The sequence below is a fragment of the Carex rostrata genome, chromosome 15 (genome assembly GCF_964058835.1).
Source record: "Carex rostrata chromosome 15, lpCarRost1.2, whole genome shotgun sequence".
In the NCBI taxonomy this organism is placed as follows: domain Eukaryota; kingdom Viridiplantae; phylum Streptophyta; class Magnoliopsida; order Poales; family Cyperaceae; genus Carex; species Carex rostrata.
In genome coordinates, this window is record NC_135932.1 from 9968168 (window position 1) to 9990211 (window position 22044).

At 34.3% G+C, this 22044-nt stretch overlaps 3 protein-coding genes across 4 annotated transcripts; 2 read left to right on the forward strand and 1 right to left on the reverse strand.

Moving 5' to 3' along the window:
• Positions 1 to 10026: 10026 nt before the first annotated feature.
• Positions 10027 to 11330, forward strand: LOC144566369 (nudix hydrolase 18, mitochondrial-like). The gene is made up of 5 exons (XM_078316388.1): positions 10027 to 10165; positions 10339 to 10450; positions 10557 to 10640; positions 10742 to 10870; positions 10965 to 11330. The coding sequence occupies exons 1-5, from the start codon at positions 10080 to 10082 to the stop codon at positions 11064 to 11066; spliced, it is 513 nt and encodes a 170-aa protein (XP_078172514.1). The 5' UTR covers positions 10027 to 10079; the 3' UTR covers positions 11067 to 11330.
• Positions 11331 to 11755: 425 nt separating this feature from the next.
• Positions 11756 to 14499, reverse strand: FKF1 (flavin-binding, kelch repeat, f box 1). Of its 2 annotated transcripts, XR_013515156.1 has the most exons (3): positions 13983 to 14459; positions 11871 to 13665; positions 11756 to 11837 (listed from the first exon to the last, which is right to left on the reverse strand). XR_013515156.1 is itself a non-coding variant. In XM_078316135.1 (2 exons), the coding sequence occupies exons 1-2, from the start codon at positions 14279 to 14281 to the stop codon at positions 12051 to 12053; spliced, it is 1914 nt and encodes a 637-aa protein (XP_078172261.1). In that variant the 5' UTR covers positions 14282 to 14499; the 3' UTR covers positions 11756 to 12050. The 2 variants fall into 2 exon arrangements, 1 of the variants encoding a protein (XP_078172261.1); XM_078316135.1 differs by having other exon boundaries at positions 11756 to 13665; positions 13983 to 14499.
• Positions 14500 to 20048: 5549 nt separating this feature from the next.
• Positions 20049 to 21561, forward strand: LOC144566827 (uncharacterized). Its single transcript, XM_078316856.1, has 3 exons — positions 20049 to 20282; positions 20442 to 20515; positions 20664 to 21561. The coding sequence occupies exons 1-3, from the start codon at positions 20175 to 20177 to the stop codon at positions 21364 to 21366; spliced, it is 885 nt and encodes a 294-aa protein (XP_078172982.1). The 5' UTR covers positions 20049 to 20174; the 3' UTR covers positions 21367 to 21561.
• The last annotated feature ends 483 nt before the right edge of the window (positions 21562 to 22044 follow it).

Consider the following 22044-nt stretch of genomic DNA (forward strand, 5'->3'; position numbering starts at 1 on the left):
GATAGTGTACTGTGGTGGATATGTAGCCAAGGCTGCTGATTAAATGCATTATTTGAGAGATGATCTAGCTACCCTGCATAGCTTCAGCCAAAAATTGTAGCGTTAAAAGTAATGTTCTAAGATGACGATTTAAGTATGTTTTCGGAAGAATTCTGCATACGGCAGCTGTGGATTTGAGACGGTAACAAAATGCCAACTTTCAGTGTCATGTATGTTATACGAAAAGAATATAAGAACTATGCGCATGCATTTATCATAAAAAGAGTGACCCTATTACACGCCTGATTAACTAGCAGAGTTCAAGTTGGAGGGGCGGAACTGAAAATTTAGATAGGGGGCTGAATTGTATTGTAAAATGGAAAAAAAAAAATATCAATGTGTGTCAAGGGGAATTTGAGCTAGTCTCGACACCTATAATGTGAAAAATATATCTATTAGGTTTCAACTATAATGTAAAATTCTAACTATTAGGTTACACATTTAATAATTTACAAAGAAGGGTTAAGCATTCTTGGGATGCATTAGGATTCGTCTTGTTCGACTCACACTCACAGAAGCTCTATAAATCAAAATTCCAGTTCCAACATCTTTAGATTTCTTTCACTTCGAGACTAGTGTTATTAGAATTGTACTGGAATAAAAAAAAAAAAAAAAAACAACCGGACCTCATCACATGTTCTATTCGATATTTTTACGTAATTGCTTGAGATATTGAAACGGTTAAAACTGATTTAGCTGGCTGTTTTTTTATTTTAAAACCTCTGAACCAAACTGATGTAAAATCAAGTTAAAAACAGATTTGAGAAAATTCTGAACCAAACTGATGTAAATCAAGCTCAAAACAGATTTGAGAAATTCTGAACCAAACTGATGTAAATTCAAGTTCAAAACAGATTTGAGATTTCGTATGCTTGCAGATTTCGCATATTCTACAATCCTTTGATTTTCTTGTCTTCTCTTCACTTCAAATTTGGCTCTGTCCCTTTGATCTATTTTCAAGTATTGGACAGTGGTTCAATCTCATTTGCAAGGCTTAACTTGAAACAAAAATCAGAAAAGAAGATCCCTAGATTAAGTATCGTAAGTAATATGATGCAATCAGTAAAATGAAATTTGTAAAATGCTTGAAAGGTTTGTAGTTTTGAGTTAATTTTATTGAATTGAATTGATCAATCCACTTAGGTGTTTGATGAAATGCTCAAAAATCAAAGTAGGATTTTAGGTGAAAGCAGCGAGAACAACAGAGTTGTCAATTATTGTGCCTGAGTTTCTGGTAATAAGTCTATATACTTTGTCTCTGAACTAAATACTCGTGAGTAAAATGTACTGATATGTCTAAGGGCTTTTCCTCAAAAAAAAAAAAAAAAAAAAGTGTACCCATTATAGATATAGTAATGGGCTGTCGCCCCCCTCGATTATCTCTGGTAAAGAATCCTACATTGGAATTCAAAAGAAAGTCGTAGAGAAGTCTCCGCCGACTTTTAAGTAGAATCCATCAATTTTCAACAAATTACCACAAAACCTCCCCTTATCGGAATTTGTGCTTCCCGATATGATTCATCCACAAAGAATATATATATAATAATAATAATGCTTTGATTAGACCGGAAATTGCAAGGAAAAAGTAGTACAACAATTAAAGACAGACGCTGGAAAATGTAGATGAAATACTTTTGCAAAGCATTTCCCCTTTTTAAATGCTTGTCAGCAGCAAATGGTGGTTGTGAACTGGTACTACTGGTACCAGTGTTTAGATGACAAGTTGAATGGATTTGCAATAATATGTAGTTGGAAGTTGTTGTTTTTAGTATGTGTTTTTGCTTTAGTTGTTAATTAAAACTGCATCAAGCAGATGCTGTAAACAAATGAGTTTTGAGAGATTAGGGATTGAGTTTGGGACACCACTGCTAATGATGCAAAAACAAATAAGTTTAAAAAAAAACCTTGCTACTGCATATTGCATATCTGCTCAGAAAATTAAAAAACCTTGTCCCACTGAGTTTCTCTAGTTGGGTTTAAGTTTCAATAAATTAGTTGTAGCTGTAATACTTTACTGGTAATGCAAACGACCTATTTGCCTTTTTCTCTCAAAAAAAAAAAAAAAAAACTGTGCATTGCTTTTAATAATAGCTTCTATGTGAAATATATTGACAAAATTTGAATAAAAAAGATTGTATTTTAGTGAAGCAGACGTTTTATTAATTATCTTTGATTACTTTGTCATTTAAATATTTTTTCTAATTTAAAATACAATAAGCATGGAGTCTAGAGGTGAGTAAATCGCACATAACTCATGACTCGTTCGCAACTTACAACTCGCACATTATCAACTTGTATTAAACTCACTCATTACCAACTCGCTCGTTAACTTAATGAACTGAGCATGAGCATACTCTAACTCGCTCATTAAGAACTGAATTACATGAAATCATGGCATATCCAATCCCAACCGGATCAAACCCAAATCCAACTTAGTTACAAAGAGATGGATTTTTATTAAACTCAAATCCAACTTTCTGGTTGAAGATGCATTTTTATTATCGTTTTGATAATACAAATTTACAGGTCTGTGACAAGGAAATAGCTGCGAGCATTTAACGAACCAAACACAAGCATAACTGTCAACTCGATATTGAATTCTCAACTTGAGCCAATCGACTCGCATATTAAGCTAATGAACCGAGTACGAACATACAACTAGCTCGAACTCGCTCATTAATCACCCCATTGGAGTCTAACTAAAGGTAATGTCCCTTATTTTTAATTTTACTCCAAATATATATATAGATCTCTTTGCAAATATTGAGAACGTAATGTTGTTTTTGCATTATATGGACAATTTGTCTTTTAGGCCATTGACAAGTTGCCCTAATTCTAGATTTCTTTAAGTTGAAATGATTCTTTGGAGGCCTAAAATTTCGCCTAGGGTTCTTGACTATAGGTTAAAAGCTTGCTTTATATCCGAATCTTTTTTAGATAATTAAATCCTCTTGATTTGTCCTTGCAGAAGCAAATACAGAATTTTTTTTCTTGTTTTCCCTTCATTGATTAATTAGTTGGTGAGTCTTTTAATTAAATGTTGCTGCTTAATTTATTGCTATATTTGGCTCCATTGTTGCCTAACTTGATTCGATGTGCTTTTCTTTTCTAACTTGGCTCCATTGTAGTTAAGAATAACTCCTTTGATCTAAGATGAATTGTTCAAATTTAGATAAAATGTCATATAATCTTTTTTTAATTTAAACGGGTCGGGGTTTTAGAGATGTTGTCAGCGAGTGCCACTTGATCTTCTTCGCATCCTTAGAAAAATATCAGATGCATATGGCCATCGATATAAATTTTGAATTTAGATAGGATGATGAGTGAGAGATAAATTATTGAGTTGGACTATTGTGCTGTATGAAGTAAATGACGTATTTTATTTCACGTTTAAATTTTATAGTTTTAAAGTTAAAACAGTTGATCCGAATCGTTCAACTTAATCTTCATATTAAATTGTGCTGTTTTGACGAAGGAAATTAAATATAGGGCTGGTATAAATCCGCTTGTTTATAAATTAATGTTTCATACACGGTGAGTTTTAATGCGTCCCTTTTAACTATTAAAGGCATGTATGGTGCAGCTTTTATTAATTTGTCCGATCGGAGCTGTCTAATTGGCATCAAAACATCATGATTCGTGCACAATGATCATCATGAATACTGTAGGTTTTTGCGTGAATATATGTTGATGTTGATGTTGATGTTGATTGATCAGCTTTCAGCTCCAACCTCATGATATCAGATTAAATTGGGTTAATTTCCGATTCCTTTTGACTTTTGAGCGAGGATAATAGTGGAAACAAACTTGTGTTATATCTTATTCTACTTGGCTTCACTTGGCTGCTACATGAACCGTGCATCTATTCTACACCTCTTTCTCTCTCTTTCTTGGTCAACATATACATATTATATAGCAGAGTATGGCTAATATAACATCAGTGTCATTTCAGTTTATATAACACCAACTTCAAAACCTATCAAATTGAGTTCAAATGGTGAATCCAAACCGTTCAAACTAATTTACTTTATGAGTGATGCGTTTACATACAAACTTTTTATATTTTCGAGTTATTTTAGTATTAAATCAAGCGGCAAAAAAAATAAAAAATGAATGTATTAAAATTAACTTAAAAACTCAAATATTTGACTGTTTTACTTGATACCAAATAAACTTAAAAACTTATAAATTTTATATGTAAACGCACAACTAATGAAGTAGATCGGTTTGAAAAAATGAGGAGCTAAGCTTTAGTATCAAATCCAGAGAGCCGGGCCCGGCCAGAACCAGAACCAGATTCTTCTTATTAATTATAATAGGGTGGGGGGGGCCCATTTGGTGCTAGCTGTTGGATGCATTGAGGGATATAAATCTTGCAAGGTTTTCAGTGACATCGAACATTTTTTAATCCATATTCTTAGTTGATATGGCAATAATGGCATAAAGTTTGAAATAACATTTTAACCTAAAATTAAGATCAGAATGCAAGTTAACTTGAGAATCCTATACTCAACTTTTAACTTTACACATGTTCGTGCAAGGTAGTGGTTTGCTCTTGGGTAGGGGCAGGGTGGGCCGGGCATATCCGGGTACGGGCACAGCGGGTATACGGGTAATTCGGGCTGGGTATAATGGGTATTTTTTTCAAAAATCGTGCCCTGCCCGTCTAATACCCGTGCCCGTTATACCCGCGGGGGGGGGGGGGGGGGGGGGGCAGGGCGATCCGGTCCGGTTTTTTTTTTTTTCGGTCTGGTTTTTTTTTTTTTATAGTGTCGTTGACTCGTTGTCGTACGAATGTTATTACGTGTTTATATTTATTCGGCTAAGTACAAATATATTTATTTATTTCTTTACAAGAGTCATTTTATTTTATTTTCAAATTCTTATTCTAATTATATAGTTTCATAATTTATTTATATCTCGAAATTTTTAGTTTACATTTTAAATTGATAATATATTTTCGTACACGTTAATTTATTTTTAATAGGTTAAATAAAATATAAATAAAAAATATAACTAAATCAGAAACTTTAAAATAATAAAATAAAAATAAAAATTTCTTAAATCAATTACATTAAAAATAATTATTTGAACCGACCGGATGGGGGGGGGGGGAATTTGAAAATTTTGCAATAAAAAAACAGGTACGGGTACGGGTACACGGGTATACGGGTGCGGGCACGGGCACAGGGGTATACGGGTACGGGTAAACCGGCCCGGGTATGGTCGGGTTTTTTTTCCCGAAAAGCTGTGTCCTGTCTGTTTTATACCCCTACCTGTGTACCCGTTTACTCGCCTATACCCGGGGCTGGGGCACGGGTACCCCGGGCAACGGGCACGGGCGGTCCAGGCATGGGCGCCCCCCCCGGGTAGTGTCAAACCTGTTAGTTTGTAATAATCTAGAAGTCAATAATACGATAATTTATCATAAAGCTTTGTTCATGAATTGAATGTTTAATTATATATCATTTTGTTGCCATGAATATTATTGAATTATGGATCATTTCGAGTTCATGACTGGAATTGTGAAACTCCATAATAAAGATGATATATATTCTTAAGAAGTCACTAACTGAGGTAATTAGCAGGAACACTAATTAACCGTTACTAGGTTAGTATGTGGATTAAAAGATGGTTAAGTTTTACAAACCATTGACACGAGATGTCATTTTAATCACATAGATACATGTTCTAGGAACATGATATTTGATAGACCTCGAATGAAACATTAAATAGAATTGTGTTCGTGTCATTAATGTTTACATTCAGTGTCAAGTTCTACAGTATGAGGTATTTATCGTTCCTACTAAGTAATATGTATGTGTGAGTGTTATCTAACGCTGTCCGTAAAAAGCAGTCATAAGGGTAGCATTTCCATATGTGTAGCTTAGCTGAGGAAGTGATAGTCTACCAAGAGTACTATTTGTCTCTCGTATTTTATACGAGCTATAGCATCACTGGGCCCCTTGGTAGAGTTAGATTATCTGCATGCGGTATAATTACAAGAGTAATTATATTTGATAGTCTACTCAAGATCAAGAAAAGATTCAGTTAACAAGGATGACACACATCTACCTTGAAACTGATCTGATAGCTATAAGACAGAAGAACAGACACAAGTAAATTGTTTACTGGATCGTGATATTGTACAATACAGCATCATCTTTGTAATTGGATGGTCATGATGTATACTGTCAGATGCCACTCATGATTATAGAAGTTAAAACAGTTTTAACTCTATTTACCAACATAACACAGATCCTATTGGGTCACACCATATAGGAGCTATTCGAAGAATCTTACTGATTAATTATAAATTGATTGTAATTAACATTAAGATGGTTATAATTAATTATACGTGTTATAATTAAATTATATTTGTCATGTAAAATGACAAAGCAAAAAACTAATGGTTATAATTAGTTATACTTGATATAATTAATTATAATTAATTATAATTAATTATACGTCATTTAGAATGACAAACAGAAATACTGGTTAGTTTATAAACGTGTTTGACATGTTGTATAAAAATTACCAAACGAAAACCACAGACGAATATAATTATACATGACAATTATACATATTTGATTTGGATAGTTACTATTTACTATTCCTTTGGGTCAATGGGTTTAGGATCCATTAAACAAATCCAACCAATATGAAATAGCAAAATCCAAATTGGATACCTCTACAAAAGGGCAAATTGGTTATTTTGGCAACTTCAGGGGTATTTCGGTCTTTTTGCGAACCTCCTCGAATGCCTATAAATAGAGGGGCATAGGTGAAAGAGAAAATTCACTAATTCACGTGTTAATCTGATTACTTCGTTAATTGGAATTTCTCTCTTTCTCGGTTTACGGTTTTTTTGGATCGGTTAATAGTGTTTTACCAAATTTTGCGGTATTTCAGTTTTGCTTATTAGTGAATCTGATTAACCGAAAGTTTGTGAATAGTGTTATTACGCCTTTTTGGTGAATAGTGTTTTTGCTGTATACCGCGGTTTATAGTATTTCTGGTAAAAGAAATAAACCGCTCTTTGGTTAGTCTTGGTGGATAACCAATAGAGGTCTCACACGTGTGATACTCCGAGTCGATTTCTTCCCTGGTGTAGCTCTTCTCGCTCGGTCTGCATTCCAACTGTGATTTGAAAACAAGGTATAAATTGTTATATTAATCTATTTAATTGGTAAATAGATTTAAAGCTTTAGAAAATCAATTATGGAGTAGATCTGTAAAATAGGATTAAACGGATCTTCTTGATTCATTTAATCCGTAGCTTAAGTTAGATGTAAAAATTATTGTTTTACTCTTTCCGCACCTTAAGCAAATAAATGGGTTTGAACCATCAAAACCCAACAAAACCACTAGTGCAAGGCATACTTCAACTTTCTTTTCTTTTCTTTTTTGAGTAAAGATTGAACGTTAAGCTATCTAACTATTTTAATATCTTTGTAATACAGTAAAAAATTTCTCTCATTTGAGTTTCGAACTCATGAGGCGTACTTCAACTTGAATTTATTTATATATGCCAACGACTTTGTATAAAATTTGGGATTCATAATTGCATTAAATGTCCTGTTTCTTAAAGCAATGGGATATAGGCAGAGGCAGAATTAGAAAATTTGAATAAGGGGGCTAATATATAAAATGTAATATGTGAAAAAGAAAAAGAAAAAAAGTGTGGTTAGTGGGAATTGAACTAATCACCTTGCACATACAAACTAGTTGACAAAACACTAGACTACCAATACACTTTTGTTATTTTATGAAGGAGACTAGACTATATAAAAGTTCAACTAAATTTTAATATACATAATTACTAATTTTAAAATCATAGGGTGGCTTAACATCCCCTGCCATATAAGTAAATTCCCCCCTGAATATAGGTTTTTTTTCGAGTACGTATCCTCTAAGATATCTCATATTTTGCGTGATGTTTAATTGGTTTACAATGGAAATTGTATCAATTTCAAAGAATTTTTTTATAAACCATAATTAATAAAATTAATTTTAACAAAGCAGTATGATTACTTTTTTTACAAAAACTACAAGGACCGAATCCTCAATTCGGTCTCCATCTATTTTCGACATTTTTTGCCGTAGCGGCCACAAAAAATCCCAAATAGGCTAGACCGAGTAGCCTATTCAGTCTCCATTTTTTTTAAAAAAAAAACCTTCTTCTCCCTCCAAAAAAATATTAACATGCAAATTCAATTAAATATTAACATGCATGACATGCAAACCCAATTAAATATTAACATGCATGACATGCAAACCCAATTAAATATTAACATTCATTCTATTACTCTACATTGTTCTACAATTACATTACAAAAATCTAAATTATACTAAAAAAATTAAATCATTCAACAATTGATTTATACTACATACAAAAAGCTAAATTACTCTACATGCAAACTATAAAATTATACAATTACACTACATAAACTTAAATTCCACTAAAAAAATTAAATCATTCAACAATTAATTTATACAACATGCAAAAAGCTAAATTACTCTACATGCAAACTAAAAAAATTCTACAATTAATAATTACACTACAAAAACCTAAATTATATTAAACAAAATACCGGTCGTTGTATGTCTACCGTTGATATAAAACTTAAACTAAATTTTTGAGGCATTAAACGATATTTTTTTGCAATCTGATGCTTCGAATATCCGGAGATTTTTCCCTGCGCAAAATTCGGATCCGTCTCATCCCTGCCTTTTCGAAAAGTGGTCATATGCGCAAATTCGACTTTCCTAGCCAAAGTTATGGCTGTTTAAAGTTTTTTAAAAGCTGAACTTTGAAAATTCATAACTAATTGTAGAAAAATCCAAATAAATTGAAATTTGTGTCAATTCTGTGTATTTTTTTAATGCTCTACATGCTGGTATAATCACTTTTTGAATGCTCTACATTAAGTTGGATATTAATAAAAATATCGATAAATTACTCTGCATGCAAACTAAAAAATTCTATAATAATTAATTACACCACAAAAAACTAAATTACACTAAACAAAAAAATTTATTAATTATGGTTAATAAAAAAAAATGGGAGACCGAATTCCCAATTCGGTCCCAAGAAAAATACCTTTCTACACGGTTGGCCGCACGAGAAATGAAAAATGCTTGGAGACCGAATTGGGGATTTGGTCTCTCCAAAAAGTAAAATGTGGAGGCCGAATCTTCTATTCGGTTCTTGTGATTTTTGTAAAAGAAAAGTAATTATGCTGTTTTGTTAAAATTAATTTAATTAATTATGATTTATAAAAAAAAATATTAATTTTTTTGCATTTAGACACATCGCTCGTAAGATTGATTGGTTTTAACGGTTTGAATTTCTCATTTGAAGTCAATCAGATACATTTTAGAATTAAATTTACAAAAGAACTTGGTGAACTTAAGGAAAGAAAACAATAATAATATTAGTATATTAACTATTTTTATGTGATAATTGTAAAAAAAATTTATAAAAGTCAGCTGGCAATATACTGATAAAAAAAATATTTACAAATGCTTCACTTTACACTTCTCAACTAGTAAACAAATACACTGAGCCACACCGTCAAAATTGTTAATCAGTCCAAAATTTTTTTTTATATTGCTTGGGTGAAATGAATCCCCTCAATTTGGAAGAGGCATTATGTTTGGAAAACCGAAAAGAAAAGAAAACGATAGTGCTACTACTAAACTGAATTTGGAATTAAAAATCATAACAACAATATATATATTATGCGTTTAGTGGTTAAATTGTTATAAAACTTGACGCGGATATGAAGCAAGCATAGTGAACTGTTATTTTCTATTTTAGCACTATTTTTTTTTTAGCTACCAAAATTTTGTGAGATGTATTTGTAAGTTGTAACAGGAATCGAAATTTTATCCCTTATCATTCACAACTGCCCCCTTTCTACTTTTTGCTTATTTAAGCAGCCTTCATTTTCAATCTCCACACCAAAAACCTCTCTCGTTCCCTTTCCTTTCCCCTGGATCGGATACCTTAGAGCAGAGGTGTCCTTGATTGAGAAATGGTAGCAGATATAGTAGCTTTGGTATCTAGGCAAGGCAGGGAATTGCAACGGTATAGTAGTACCGGTGGCCGCATTGTTGTGGGGTGAGTTTCATTTGTTCAAACTTAACCAAATTGATCATCTTTAATTTCTTTCTTGAAATAAACAATAATTTCTGATTGACAAAAAGCAAAACAAGCAACCAATCTTTCTTAATTAATTAATTCGCATACTAATTAAAGATGTGTTTTCTGTGAAATATATATATATACGACAGGTGCATCCCGTATAGAGTAAATGGGAAAATTTCATGCTCAGATGATATAGATAAAGCCATGGAGGTTCTTGTTATAAGCTCTCAAAAAGGGAATGGCATGATGTTCCCTAAGGTACGTACATGATTAATTAAGTTGTATAGAACTATAGATATATAGATGGACCTGCCTGAATTAGCTAGCTGCCTATTAAATTATTAATGCGTTTGGAATTTGGCAGGGAGGATGGGAATTAGATGAAACAGTAAAAGCAGCTGCATCAAGAGAGGCTTTGGAAGAAGCCGGTGTCCAAGGAAAAATTGAGGTTAATTAATTACTTCCCAATATATATATATATCTTACTGTAATACACAGTTGAAAACATTGACATTTTAATTAATTGTCATGTCATGTCTGTCAATGCAGAGAAGGCTTGGAAAATGGAGTTACATGAGCAAAAGCCATAACATATTTTACGAGGGAATCCTTTACCCTTTGAATGTAACAGATGAAATGGCACACTGGCCTGAAATGCAAGTGCGCAAGAGAAGATGGGTATGTATATACCTTTGAATTCTTTTTTTTTTTATTTACATAAAAATGGTAAGTAATTAATAAAGAGAGCTGTTCTTGTACTTGTACTGCTCAGGTTGCTGTTGCAGAAGCGAAAGAAGGATGCCCGCACCAGTGGATGATAGAGGCATTGGATAGACTTTTAAATAGACTCAAAAGGTCCTCAAACAAAAGATAAACCCTGTCTCTCGGCATAGCATCGGCATTTAAAACAATTTACTCATGTACTACAAGCATGCAAGTGCTCAACCATGCTTTGATCGGGGAACTCTTTTTTTTTTTTTTTAATTAGGTGTACATGTACTTACTGGTAGGTTCATTTTCTCTCCCTCTAGAAAAGGATGCAAGTCTTACTGGTAGTGATCTAGGACTTAGGAACTAGTTAACACTAACCAGTATTTTTATTTGGTTGGATAAAGATCGAATGCAAGCTTCCAATCATTTATGAGACCATTTACTTGTGTACTTTTGATATTATACCAGAAAACTGACACACTTGAAATCATTAATATGAAAGACCATACTGTGACAAATTTCTGGCAGAAAAACGAGTGTGTAACTATAGCGTTGTAACATTCAAATTAGAGGGTAAACAGCAAAAAGGCTGAAAGTATAGTCCATCATAAATTCAGATCTTTGGAGGGCTCAACCTATGAAATGTCTGTCTAATTAAGAGCTTCAGAAATATAGTTCTAATCATATAACTTGCTGCACACAACTTAATAGAAAAAAAAAATCTCATTACCAGTAGACTATAACATTGCTGTTCCAGTGTGAAACGAACAAAACCGTTGTTTTGCTGTATGAATTTGGAATGAACAGAATCATTATTACAGCTCAGAAAAATTCCCAATTAATATCTTGACCTACTTTCTAAAAGCGCTTCATTGATCTTTCAATTCTTTAAAATCTCAATTATGGAATAATTTCAGAACATCATAAATCTCTACTTTTAACTTATCCCTACAAAATTAGATGTAACACAATTACACAAAAGCAAATTAGATGATGAAATAGAAACTAACAGCAGTTATATCCCTACACGGACTTCCAGTTACATGCACGCTCTATAAACTCTGAATCAACTAAAACGATCCGGTTTCAAGCAACTGAAGCACAAACAAAATGAAATTGCTCATCAAACCCACTGTGGAAATGAAAATCATGCGCCTTCATCGGGCCTACTAGATAAACAAAGCTCATGCAACTCATTCAAGATCCACTCCTCACCAGTATTCCCCCCCAAGACCAGAACCCTAGTTCCCCCAACAACACAAGTGCTATGCCCCCATGCAAATTTTGGCGCGGGACCCGGCACATTAAGCACCCGCCAAGCCGGTTTATCCTCTCCTGGATCGAGCAAAAATAGCTGAACTGGAGAATGAAGGCCAGCTATAGATCCCCCAAAGATGAGGATCCGTCCGCACGGCAAGCTCATTGTTACATGGTCCAGTCTAGGAGGCGGCGCAACCCCTTCAAATCCATTAAACCCTAATTGCCTCCACTTCGGCTCACTTTCCTCTAAATCCATTGTATATGCATCACATGAACGTAAGCTGAGAGACCCGCTCTTTGCTAGACCTCCAAACATCATTATCTTGTTGTTGTCATAGACTGAAAGAGTGTGCCCAAGCCGGGATGGTGGGGCCCACGAGGTATGTATCTCTCGCCACGTAGGTCGCCCTGTCGACAGGTCGAGCAGGAACGTGTCATTCAATAGTGTGCCTGTGTTGGTGCACCCACCTGAGACGACAAGCTTTGATCCATTGTCGATGGTGCATGAGCTGTGCCAGGATCGTGGCAGCGGTCTCGCACTAGTGCCAACCTCACAAGAAGTTGCTAGCTCCTGCCAAGAAGGTTGTTGTGCATCGAGATCAAGGACAAAAGCATCATTCAATGGCCCGTTACGGCCACACCCCCCAAAAACAACCAACCACGAGCCGTTTAGGCTAGATAGTGTGTGGCCCCATCTACCAGGTGGTGCTGAGGCCACTTTGACACGACACCACTCCGGGCTTGCCACGTCAAGATTTAATACAAATGTGTCATCCATTGGTTGCATGTCAACTCCTTCGCCTCCAAACAAAACGAGCCGGTTACCGACTGCACATGCACTGAAATTGCATCTAGAAGGCTCAACCCTACCACCCACAGTGAATTTATTCCATGTGGCAGCCTCTAATGTGGTAAGTTCCCTAGCTAGCCGACCCCAGCCCAGTCGCCTCGTACTAGGTTCTAACCGGACAGTCATATCTTTACCCCAGGCATTCTGACACACGACCTTCCTTAAGTGCTCGTTCTTTGTTATTTGGAGCATTCGTGTACAAACAGACCCAACCGATGCGACATCTCGAGGTGTCAACCTTGACAAGATGTTATGCGCCAGCACTTCGTCAGAGAGTTGAAAAATGCTGCAATAATCTTCATTTCCATCGAGTAAGCCCCCTTCTTCATAATTACATGCCGGGATAATGTCGATTTTGCTTGGCACATTATCAGGATTTTCTTTCCTAAAAGCAGGGTAGGTAAGACTTGAGCGGTCGAGATCTGTTTCATAAAAGACTTGTATGCCAATGAAATGGGTCACGAACGAGCCTTCACGAATTGGGATCACTCTAAGATGGTTGAGCACTGGGGTTCCATCCTTGCGGAAATTTAGCAGCTCCCCTTGGAACTCGGTCCCACTCTCTAGGCATTGCCGGATCTCCGACACAGCCGTCGGATCCACTGATGGGTGTCGTCGTCTGGCTTGTGGATCTCGGAATTGCAAGAATCGGCTAAAAATTGACAGAAATGAATGTAATAAAGAAATCAGTATGTAAAGAGCAGCAGTTTTGTAGTCAGAACTTGACCAAACATTGCACAAACACTTGATGTTCATTACAAAGCATCAAACTTTAGCAAAGATATAAATGAATTTATACAGATGTAATCCCAGTAATTAGAGAATCAAAGGGCACTCATTTGAAATTTATATTGAGGAAAGATCATCTAATTACTTTAGGAGGCTTGGCTTCATAGTTTGATTAGTATACGTATAACAGATCCAAAAAAAAAAAAAAGCAGAAAAGAGATTTGAGATTTGAGCCCTCACCAATTGCGGCCAAGCACCTCCTCTGCCCGGTATCCAGTGGCCGACTCGAACACTGAATTCACATAAATGATTGGAAAATCAGGCTCTAGTGCATCAGAAACCACAAATGCTGATAGCTGAGTCGGGTAGTGACAGAGAGAAAAACCATTTCCATCCTCTCCTTCCTCTTCACTTTCTTCTCCCTCTGTTTCCATGTCATCGCTTTTGCCACAGATCTCCATTTCCAACGCTGATGCCGACCGCTTGTGCCGCTTCGCCATGGCTTGGTCATACCATTCTTCCTCTCTCTCTTCTTTCATCTTTTTTATTTTTTATTTCTTGTTTACTTGAATTTTGCTTTTCCTTTTTTGTTTAATTGCTGGTATTATTTCCAACTCTGTTCTTCTCTGCTTTCCGTTCTCATTTTGGTTTAGTAGTCTAATTAATATAGGGGTTTGGTTTTGGTGAAAATTACATTATGCCATGGAAATATCTAGATGTTATATTCGCAAATATCTACCGCCTATGAATGAAACACCACCATACAAAATGGGGCATAGTCGCATAGACAAAAGTAACATGGCCAAAGCAAAGGGGCCCATTCATTTCTTGAATTTTAATTTTTAGTCACTTGTAAGTTATGCTTGTAATTCTAGGAAAAACAAAATATTCTACTTTATTACTTTTTCTCTTTGAATGGAGAAAGTAAGATTTTTTTTTTTTTTGTAACTTTAAGTCTTATTTTAAAAAAAAAAAAAATTTCATATTTATCATTTAAACTTTTAAATATTATTAATTTGATCGAATGGATGTTATGTAATGAAAAAAAAAATCTAACAAGAGTATACATATATGATGATAATTGAGAAGAAGTAAGCATAGCTAAATATCAAACACCCTTTTTCTCATTCTATTTCAAGTGTATAAATAATAATATCTCAAATATCACATTTTAAATTATAAATTATGTTACCAAAAATATATTAACTTTCAATATTAAGCTTTCGGTGTTGCCTCTTAATTTATTAGATGGTCAAATCAATAATAATATTATAATAATTTTGGACGGTGGACTATAAAAATTTTCCCTCATGATTAAAATACATGCGTTGCTTCACACACACATAAATAAATCTGCTGTGATCCTTCACTTTTGAACAGTAATCCTACAATCTCTTTTTTATTTTAAATCCAGCCATTGATGTTTTTTTTAGATGCATATACATAAAAGTTCTGAAAAAAAATTGTTTTGAGATTCATTCTGGAAAAAACATTAACTGCTGGAATAAAAAAAAAGGGAATTATAGAATTACTGTTCGAGGATTGCAGCAGATTTATTTCCTACAAACAGAATTGAAAGAGATATCTTTCTGCCAAAATATCTTGGTGCCAAGATTGTTAATAATAAGGCCCGTGAAGGGCAAAACAGGAATAAAATTTTACAGGAGAAACCAGAATGAGGCGCTTATGTTGCAGTTAGATACATTTCCAATCGTGTAGCGTTCAACTGACAGTCGGTCCCAAATGGTGTCTTTGTCTACCACAAAGTGGGGCCCATCAGCCAGAAACGAGCAAACAACCTTTGGTGGTTTGTACCTAAAACAGAGGATTACAACTGTAGAAATAATAAAGAGCGTGTTCATGTCATCATGACATCATCCGTGGACCGTGGCGCCAAAATATCTTGATGAAAGACTCCTTGACAAGGCGCCACGTCATGCGAACTACTTTTGAATGGTTTAGTGCTCCATCAACGTAATAAAATACCACTTGTTGTATGAATAATGAATTTATCACAAACAAGTTACTTATTGAACCGTTATATATATTTTTATTTATGAATTATGATGCATCTTAAACAATGTGCTAGCAGCCTAGCACCTAGATATTTACGGTAGGTTATCCGGCCAATCATGTCTTCTATTTTGATTTCTTCTGTCCATACTCCATAGGTTGTTGCTATTTTGTAATCTTAAAAGAATATTATATTTGTTAAGGAGAATATTTTGTTTGAGGGTTGAATAAAATACTTTTCTCCGTTTCAAGATCTAGTAGGATATCCACTCATGTCTTGTATTTTGATTTTTTTTTCTTCCATGATATATTAAAGGTGGAATTTCACGTATACCCCTCAAAAACTTCAAAATTACGTATTTCCCCCTCTAAAATTTGAAATTACATATTCCCCCTCTAAACTTCAAAAACTCACATATTTATCCATTTTATTGTCTTTTCTATTAAAACACATTCTAAATTTATAAAATACCTATTTTACCATTTTATTAAAAAGCATAAAACACCCATCTAACTCCAATTTGAATCTAAAGATTCATCTACCGTCTGAATTGCTTTGAGATCTGTGCGCGCTAAATCGGCACGAATCTTGAAGCGAACAAACACTGAAATTGATGCAATGTACACAGATCTTAATGCGATGCACACATATCAAAATTGCTTTGAGATTCGTGCGGGCTAGATTAGCATGAATCTTGAAGCGAACACACAGTAATCTTATTGCAATACGTGCAGATCGGACGGTAGAAAAACCCTTTAGATTCAAATTTGAGTTCGATGGGATATTTTATACTTTTAATGAAGGGTAAAATAGGTATTTTATATATTTAGAATGAGTTTTAATATAAAAGACAATAAAATGGATAACTATGTGAGTTTTTGAACTTTAGAGGGGGAAATATGTAATTTTCAAATTTAGGGGAAATTTCATGTATACGCCTCAAAAACTTCAAAATTACATATTTCTCCCTCTAAACTTCAAAACACCACAAATTACCCATTTTATTATTTTTTATATTAAAACTCATTCTAAATCTATAAAATATCAATTTTACCCTTTATTAAAAGCATAAAAATCCATCAAACTCAAATGTGAATCTAAAGGTTCCTCTACCGTCCGAACTGTTTTAAGATTTGTGCGTGCAAGATAAGCACAAATCTTGATGCGAACACATACAAATTTTGAGCTGCGTGCACGAATCTTAATGCGATGTGCGCGGGTCAAAATTGCTTTAAGATCTGTGTACGATAGATCAGCATGAATCTTGAAGCAAACACGCATTTATATTGAAGCGATGCGCACAAATTTTAATGTGATGCGCGCGGATCGGACGGTAAAGGTACGCTTCAGATTCAAATTTGAGTATGATGGACATTTTATGCTTTTATTAAAGGGTAAAATGGGTATTTTATAAATTTAGAATGAGTTTTAATATAAAAGACAATAAAATGGGTAAATTTGTGAATTTTTGAGGTTTAGAGGGGGGAATATGTAATTTCAAAGTTTAGAGGGAAAAATACGTAATTTTGAAGTTTTTGAGGGGTATACGTAAAGTGCTCCCTAAAATTTAATTGAATTTTAATCCTTTTTAAGGTTTATATATAGTACAGCTCTTGTGTAAATTATTATGTGTGTATATGTAGTCCGGTACAGAGACAAACTTAAAACTTCTGTAATTTTAAAATTTTAATTATGTATATAAAAATTTAATTAATTTTTTTTATATAGTTCAGTCATTCTCAATAAATAACAAATATTTAGTTGTAGCATAATGATTAAAACTCTATTTAGTGTTTGAGAGGATTTGAGTTCAAATTTTATTCTTCACATACTGTGCATTTTAATTTTCAATTTCCTGTCAAAAAGTTTTTGATCCGCACCTAGTCTAGTCGATTAGAGATTTAGAGTTTTAATTTATTATTGTAGAAACTTGGTTCAGATTCCGATCGTATAATTTTAAGTTTTGATAATCTCTGTTTAATCTTTTTTACTTTTGCCTCTGAGTTTGTTGTCTTTTTTTTTTTTTAATTTAATAGAACATTTTGCACCTTTTTAATTCAATGATGGTTTACTTATTACAAATATCTCTTCGACGAAATAAAGGATGTCTGATGTCTCAATCGGGAAAGAGAGAGGTTAAATCAGACGGCTACCTTCTTTCTTCTGGTATTTTCCATGGCTCAAACTCTACTTCCAACCATGTAGCAGGTTTAGGAACAAAGGGTTATTGGATTAGATATGACTTCTTATAGTTTAGAATGCAAAAGGTAGAGGCGACGACTTTCATAGCATATGACATCAACCGCTGTTGGTATATTCGAAGTATATATATATACACTTTGAAATAATCCAAGTCTATTATAAATTTGATATTTATATTTTTCTGAAATATGAGACGTTGGATTATGGAAAAGGAATACTATATATAGTCTACTTGTCTTCTTGTGAGTGGTTAATTATTTACATTAATAATGATCATATCTGATGACAATCCTATCAAGTATTTAAAATTGAGAAACTAGAATCCAATCTTATCAATGGTTGGGTCGGTAAGTCGGTTTGTCCTGTCTTATCAGAAATAAGGCAAATCGATCGTCTTTTCTTTTTAAATTACGGATAGTTGCAACTTGCAAACATTCTATAAAATGAAGTTACTATTAAAAAAGAAAAGAAAACTGAACTCAACTGAACTGAATTATTAAGAAAACAAGACTACCCTCTATTATTTTGTCTCTACTCTGCACCGTCAGTTCGAGTACACGTACATGCCAACTCCGCCACACACATTAAATATGAATATATATCTTTAGTTTAGGTATAAAGATTTCAGCAGAGCATTTTTTACTTCATGCAGCTCACGAACTGTTTGGAAATTTGATTTGATTTTATAGTCTATGTGCTGTACGAAACAAAAACTGCTCTGTTAAAATCTTGACCCTAAGTAATTAGAGGATAAAGAAATTAAGGACTTGAGCTGAGCACTTGGCAAATGGGTGATTGATTATGGAGTCACTGGAGCACTATTTTCCGAGATATTTTAGCCTAGGGAAAGTATCTCATCGTCTCCCTCTCAAAAGGACCCAGACTAGATTGAATTTCAGTTGAGATGATGAACAAATATCTGCATTTCATGTGGGCCCCACTCTTGGCACCGCCGTCATTTTATTTTATTTTATTTTATATCTGGAGAGGGGAGAGTGGAGAGACGTGTCAATCAAATCATGTCGCCGATTCCATTTCATGCGCATTTTGGTATCAACACAACTCGATCCGCTTAGATTTTTGCTCTTGTTGTTTTGGGTTTTGGGAGAAATAGCTGCCTTTCTCCTAGACATATTGGTCCGAATTTCACATTAAAAAATTTAGACGAAGTATATGGAATTGGATCAATCAAATTTTAGATCTCATGCGTTGTATTTATTTTATTTGATCCGTTAGAGCAATTTGCAATGTCGATTCTTCCATCTGGGAGTTACTTCGTTAATAACAAGGGTCAATTTTCATTCAGATCATATTTTTCTTCGGTTAGGATTCATTGATAATAAATCAACTTCATAATTTCAATATCGTTAAAATAATTTATTTTCAAATTAACTTTTAACTGAAACGTGATCTATACGAAATTTATATCAGACATATGACTATTTAAACAGATCATGTGTCAAATGTTATGGTGTACGTACGGTAGATACATGTTACATTTTGGTGTCTGCCACGTAAGTATATATCCTTATTTTTGTATCCTTATCTCAAATAGAACAAATTATTATTATTATTTTTTTCTAATGAGAGGGTTGAGAGTCAAGCTATTTAATACACTTTTTAAAATTTTGTTATTACAATAAATAATTTTTTTTTATTCAAATTTCGAACTCATAACTTCTCACATGAAATACATGTATCCTTGCCACTATACCAAATACTCGTTCTTTAGTAAAACAAATTTCTATTATTAATTATTTTCTTTTTTTTTGTAAAATTATGAGGACGTGCTGAAGGCTTTGATATTTTTAGTCGGAACCTATACATGAAATGCATTCCTTGTTTTAAATTTTCATGTGGGATCGATGGGAAATTGGGAATGTTTTTCAAGGACTGAAACGGGTCTAATTAAGCCCACCTGGCCCAATATTAAAAAATGGGCTTAGCAATAGAAGAGTTTAGGAAAGGAAAGGATTGAAATGAAAATACCTGTTTGCTTTGCTTTGATTCAATTTCTGATCAAAATTAATCAAGCCATCATAACTGATGATGCAAAAAGGAAATGGAGGCATGGAGCATCAATTTCTTATCTTTACATCATTTTGCAAAAAGAAGGAATATTCTTGTCTCCACCACCAAGGGATGGAGAGAACAAATTTATACCTCTTCTTCTGTATGAAAATGTGAGGTTGATTTAGAAAGAGATCAGTGTACCGATGAGTTCATACCGTTCTAGGTTTGACGGCCAGAGCGATAATGGAGCGGAGTATGATCATAGCCAGAATTGGATCACTAGGGTTCCAAGGCCTCTTTATCAAAGGATGGTACCGCTCTCTTTATTTCTGATTAATTGGCATTTGTTTATTTTACTTGATCAGTTTGCTTACTGGTCTGGTGGTGTGCTATTGTTTAATTTTTTTTTTCTTTCATTTTGCTATTTCTCTTTTGTTAAACTTGTCCTGTTTATGTAATTTTGAATTGAGGGTGAGGAAACAGAGCTGCATCCATGGAGACTGTTCGAGGAACGAGTGAGAACTGGACCTTTTGGTCTATCCCGGTAAAATCTCTTTTCCGCAAATTGTTAATTAAAAACATATATTGCTTCCTATTTATGTTTATATATAAGGTCTGAATATGACATATGAATCTGTTAGATATGCTATATAACAGATTTACTAACCAAAGAAAAATTAACAATCATCTAGATTTCCGCTGCAACCATTCTCCCCCGTCCGCATCCTAGTTCTCTCTGGAGGCAGCACCAACAACAACAACAGAGCTAGCAACAACAATGATGGTATAAACCCTAGATTACAAAGGTTCATCCAGAACTCGCCGCCTCGAATTCGGAACGAATGGAACATATGGACAGCCATGGAACAGTTTGAACCGGAAGACCCGGGCCTAACGGAGAACGAGTTCAAGACTGCCATGAAGCGGCTGAAGAAGCAGGTGTACCAACCACCAGAGAGAGCCCAAAGAAGGGGCTTGTTTGGTGGCACTAGAAGCACTAAGAATGAGGTAGAGGTGGAGATAATCGGGGAAGGAGGCGGCAGGGAGTGCACCATATGTCTGGAATCATTCGTGCGGAACGAGCACGTCTTGGTGACGCCATGTAAGCACACCTTCCACGCTGATTGCATCACTCCGTGGGTGAAGACCCACGGCAAGTGCCCCATTTGTAGGCTCGCTTTCTGCGAGAGAACCGAGAGTGGCAGAGTGCCTCTGAATTATAACAACAACAACAACAATTATAATGGTAATAACAGTAACAGGCATGTATTAAGCGCAGGAGAGTCAGAAATCGGAGAGGAGGAGCTGGCGTTGGAACTGCTTGCACTGGTGAGGGCAATGGAGGAGGCTTTCAATTGGGTCACTCTTAATTCAAGAATCATCTCCTTTGACTGAAACAGTATTTATTTTGGTAACTATCTATGTATGAACATTGGTTACATGGTAGCCATTACCAACTTTCTCAAAATTAGAAAAAAAAAACTACCTAGCTACCTTAGGTAGTGTTATGAAATGAGGTGTGATTAATTAATTATCAAGTGCTCAAAATAATTGCGACATAATAATTAATTTTGATATGCATGCAGCTAATGTTGTGTCTATGAGTTTGATTAATTTATTGTGGCTTTTCTTTTCTTTGCCTGAGGTTGCGAGATTTTTTCATATGTTCTTTAGAAACATGAAACATCCTGTTTTCAAAATAAATAAAAGATTGACTAGATATCTTCAATTCAATTTTGTTTGCTATTTGTGGGCCAATTTGGGCCTACTTAGCCCTGACAGTAGAGAACATAATGAAATATAAAATTGCCACAGCAGATTGTCAAATTATTTTATGAAGGCCATATATTATTTTTATAGCAAGTTTAATAAAATGAAAGCATTAATTAATTATCCACTAGAAGAACTTAATGTATCCATTTCTAAGATGTGCTTCCGAATTGAGAAGAGAAAAAGGAAGAAATTGAAAAAGAAAATGTGGAGAAGGAAATAAACACTCGGGAATATTTGACTTTCTATTATTTTCACCATCCATGATCAATCCATCGCTTTTACTGAAATTGTGAAGAAGAT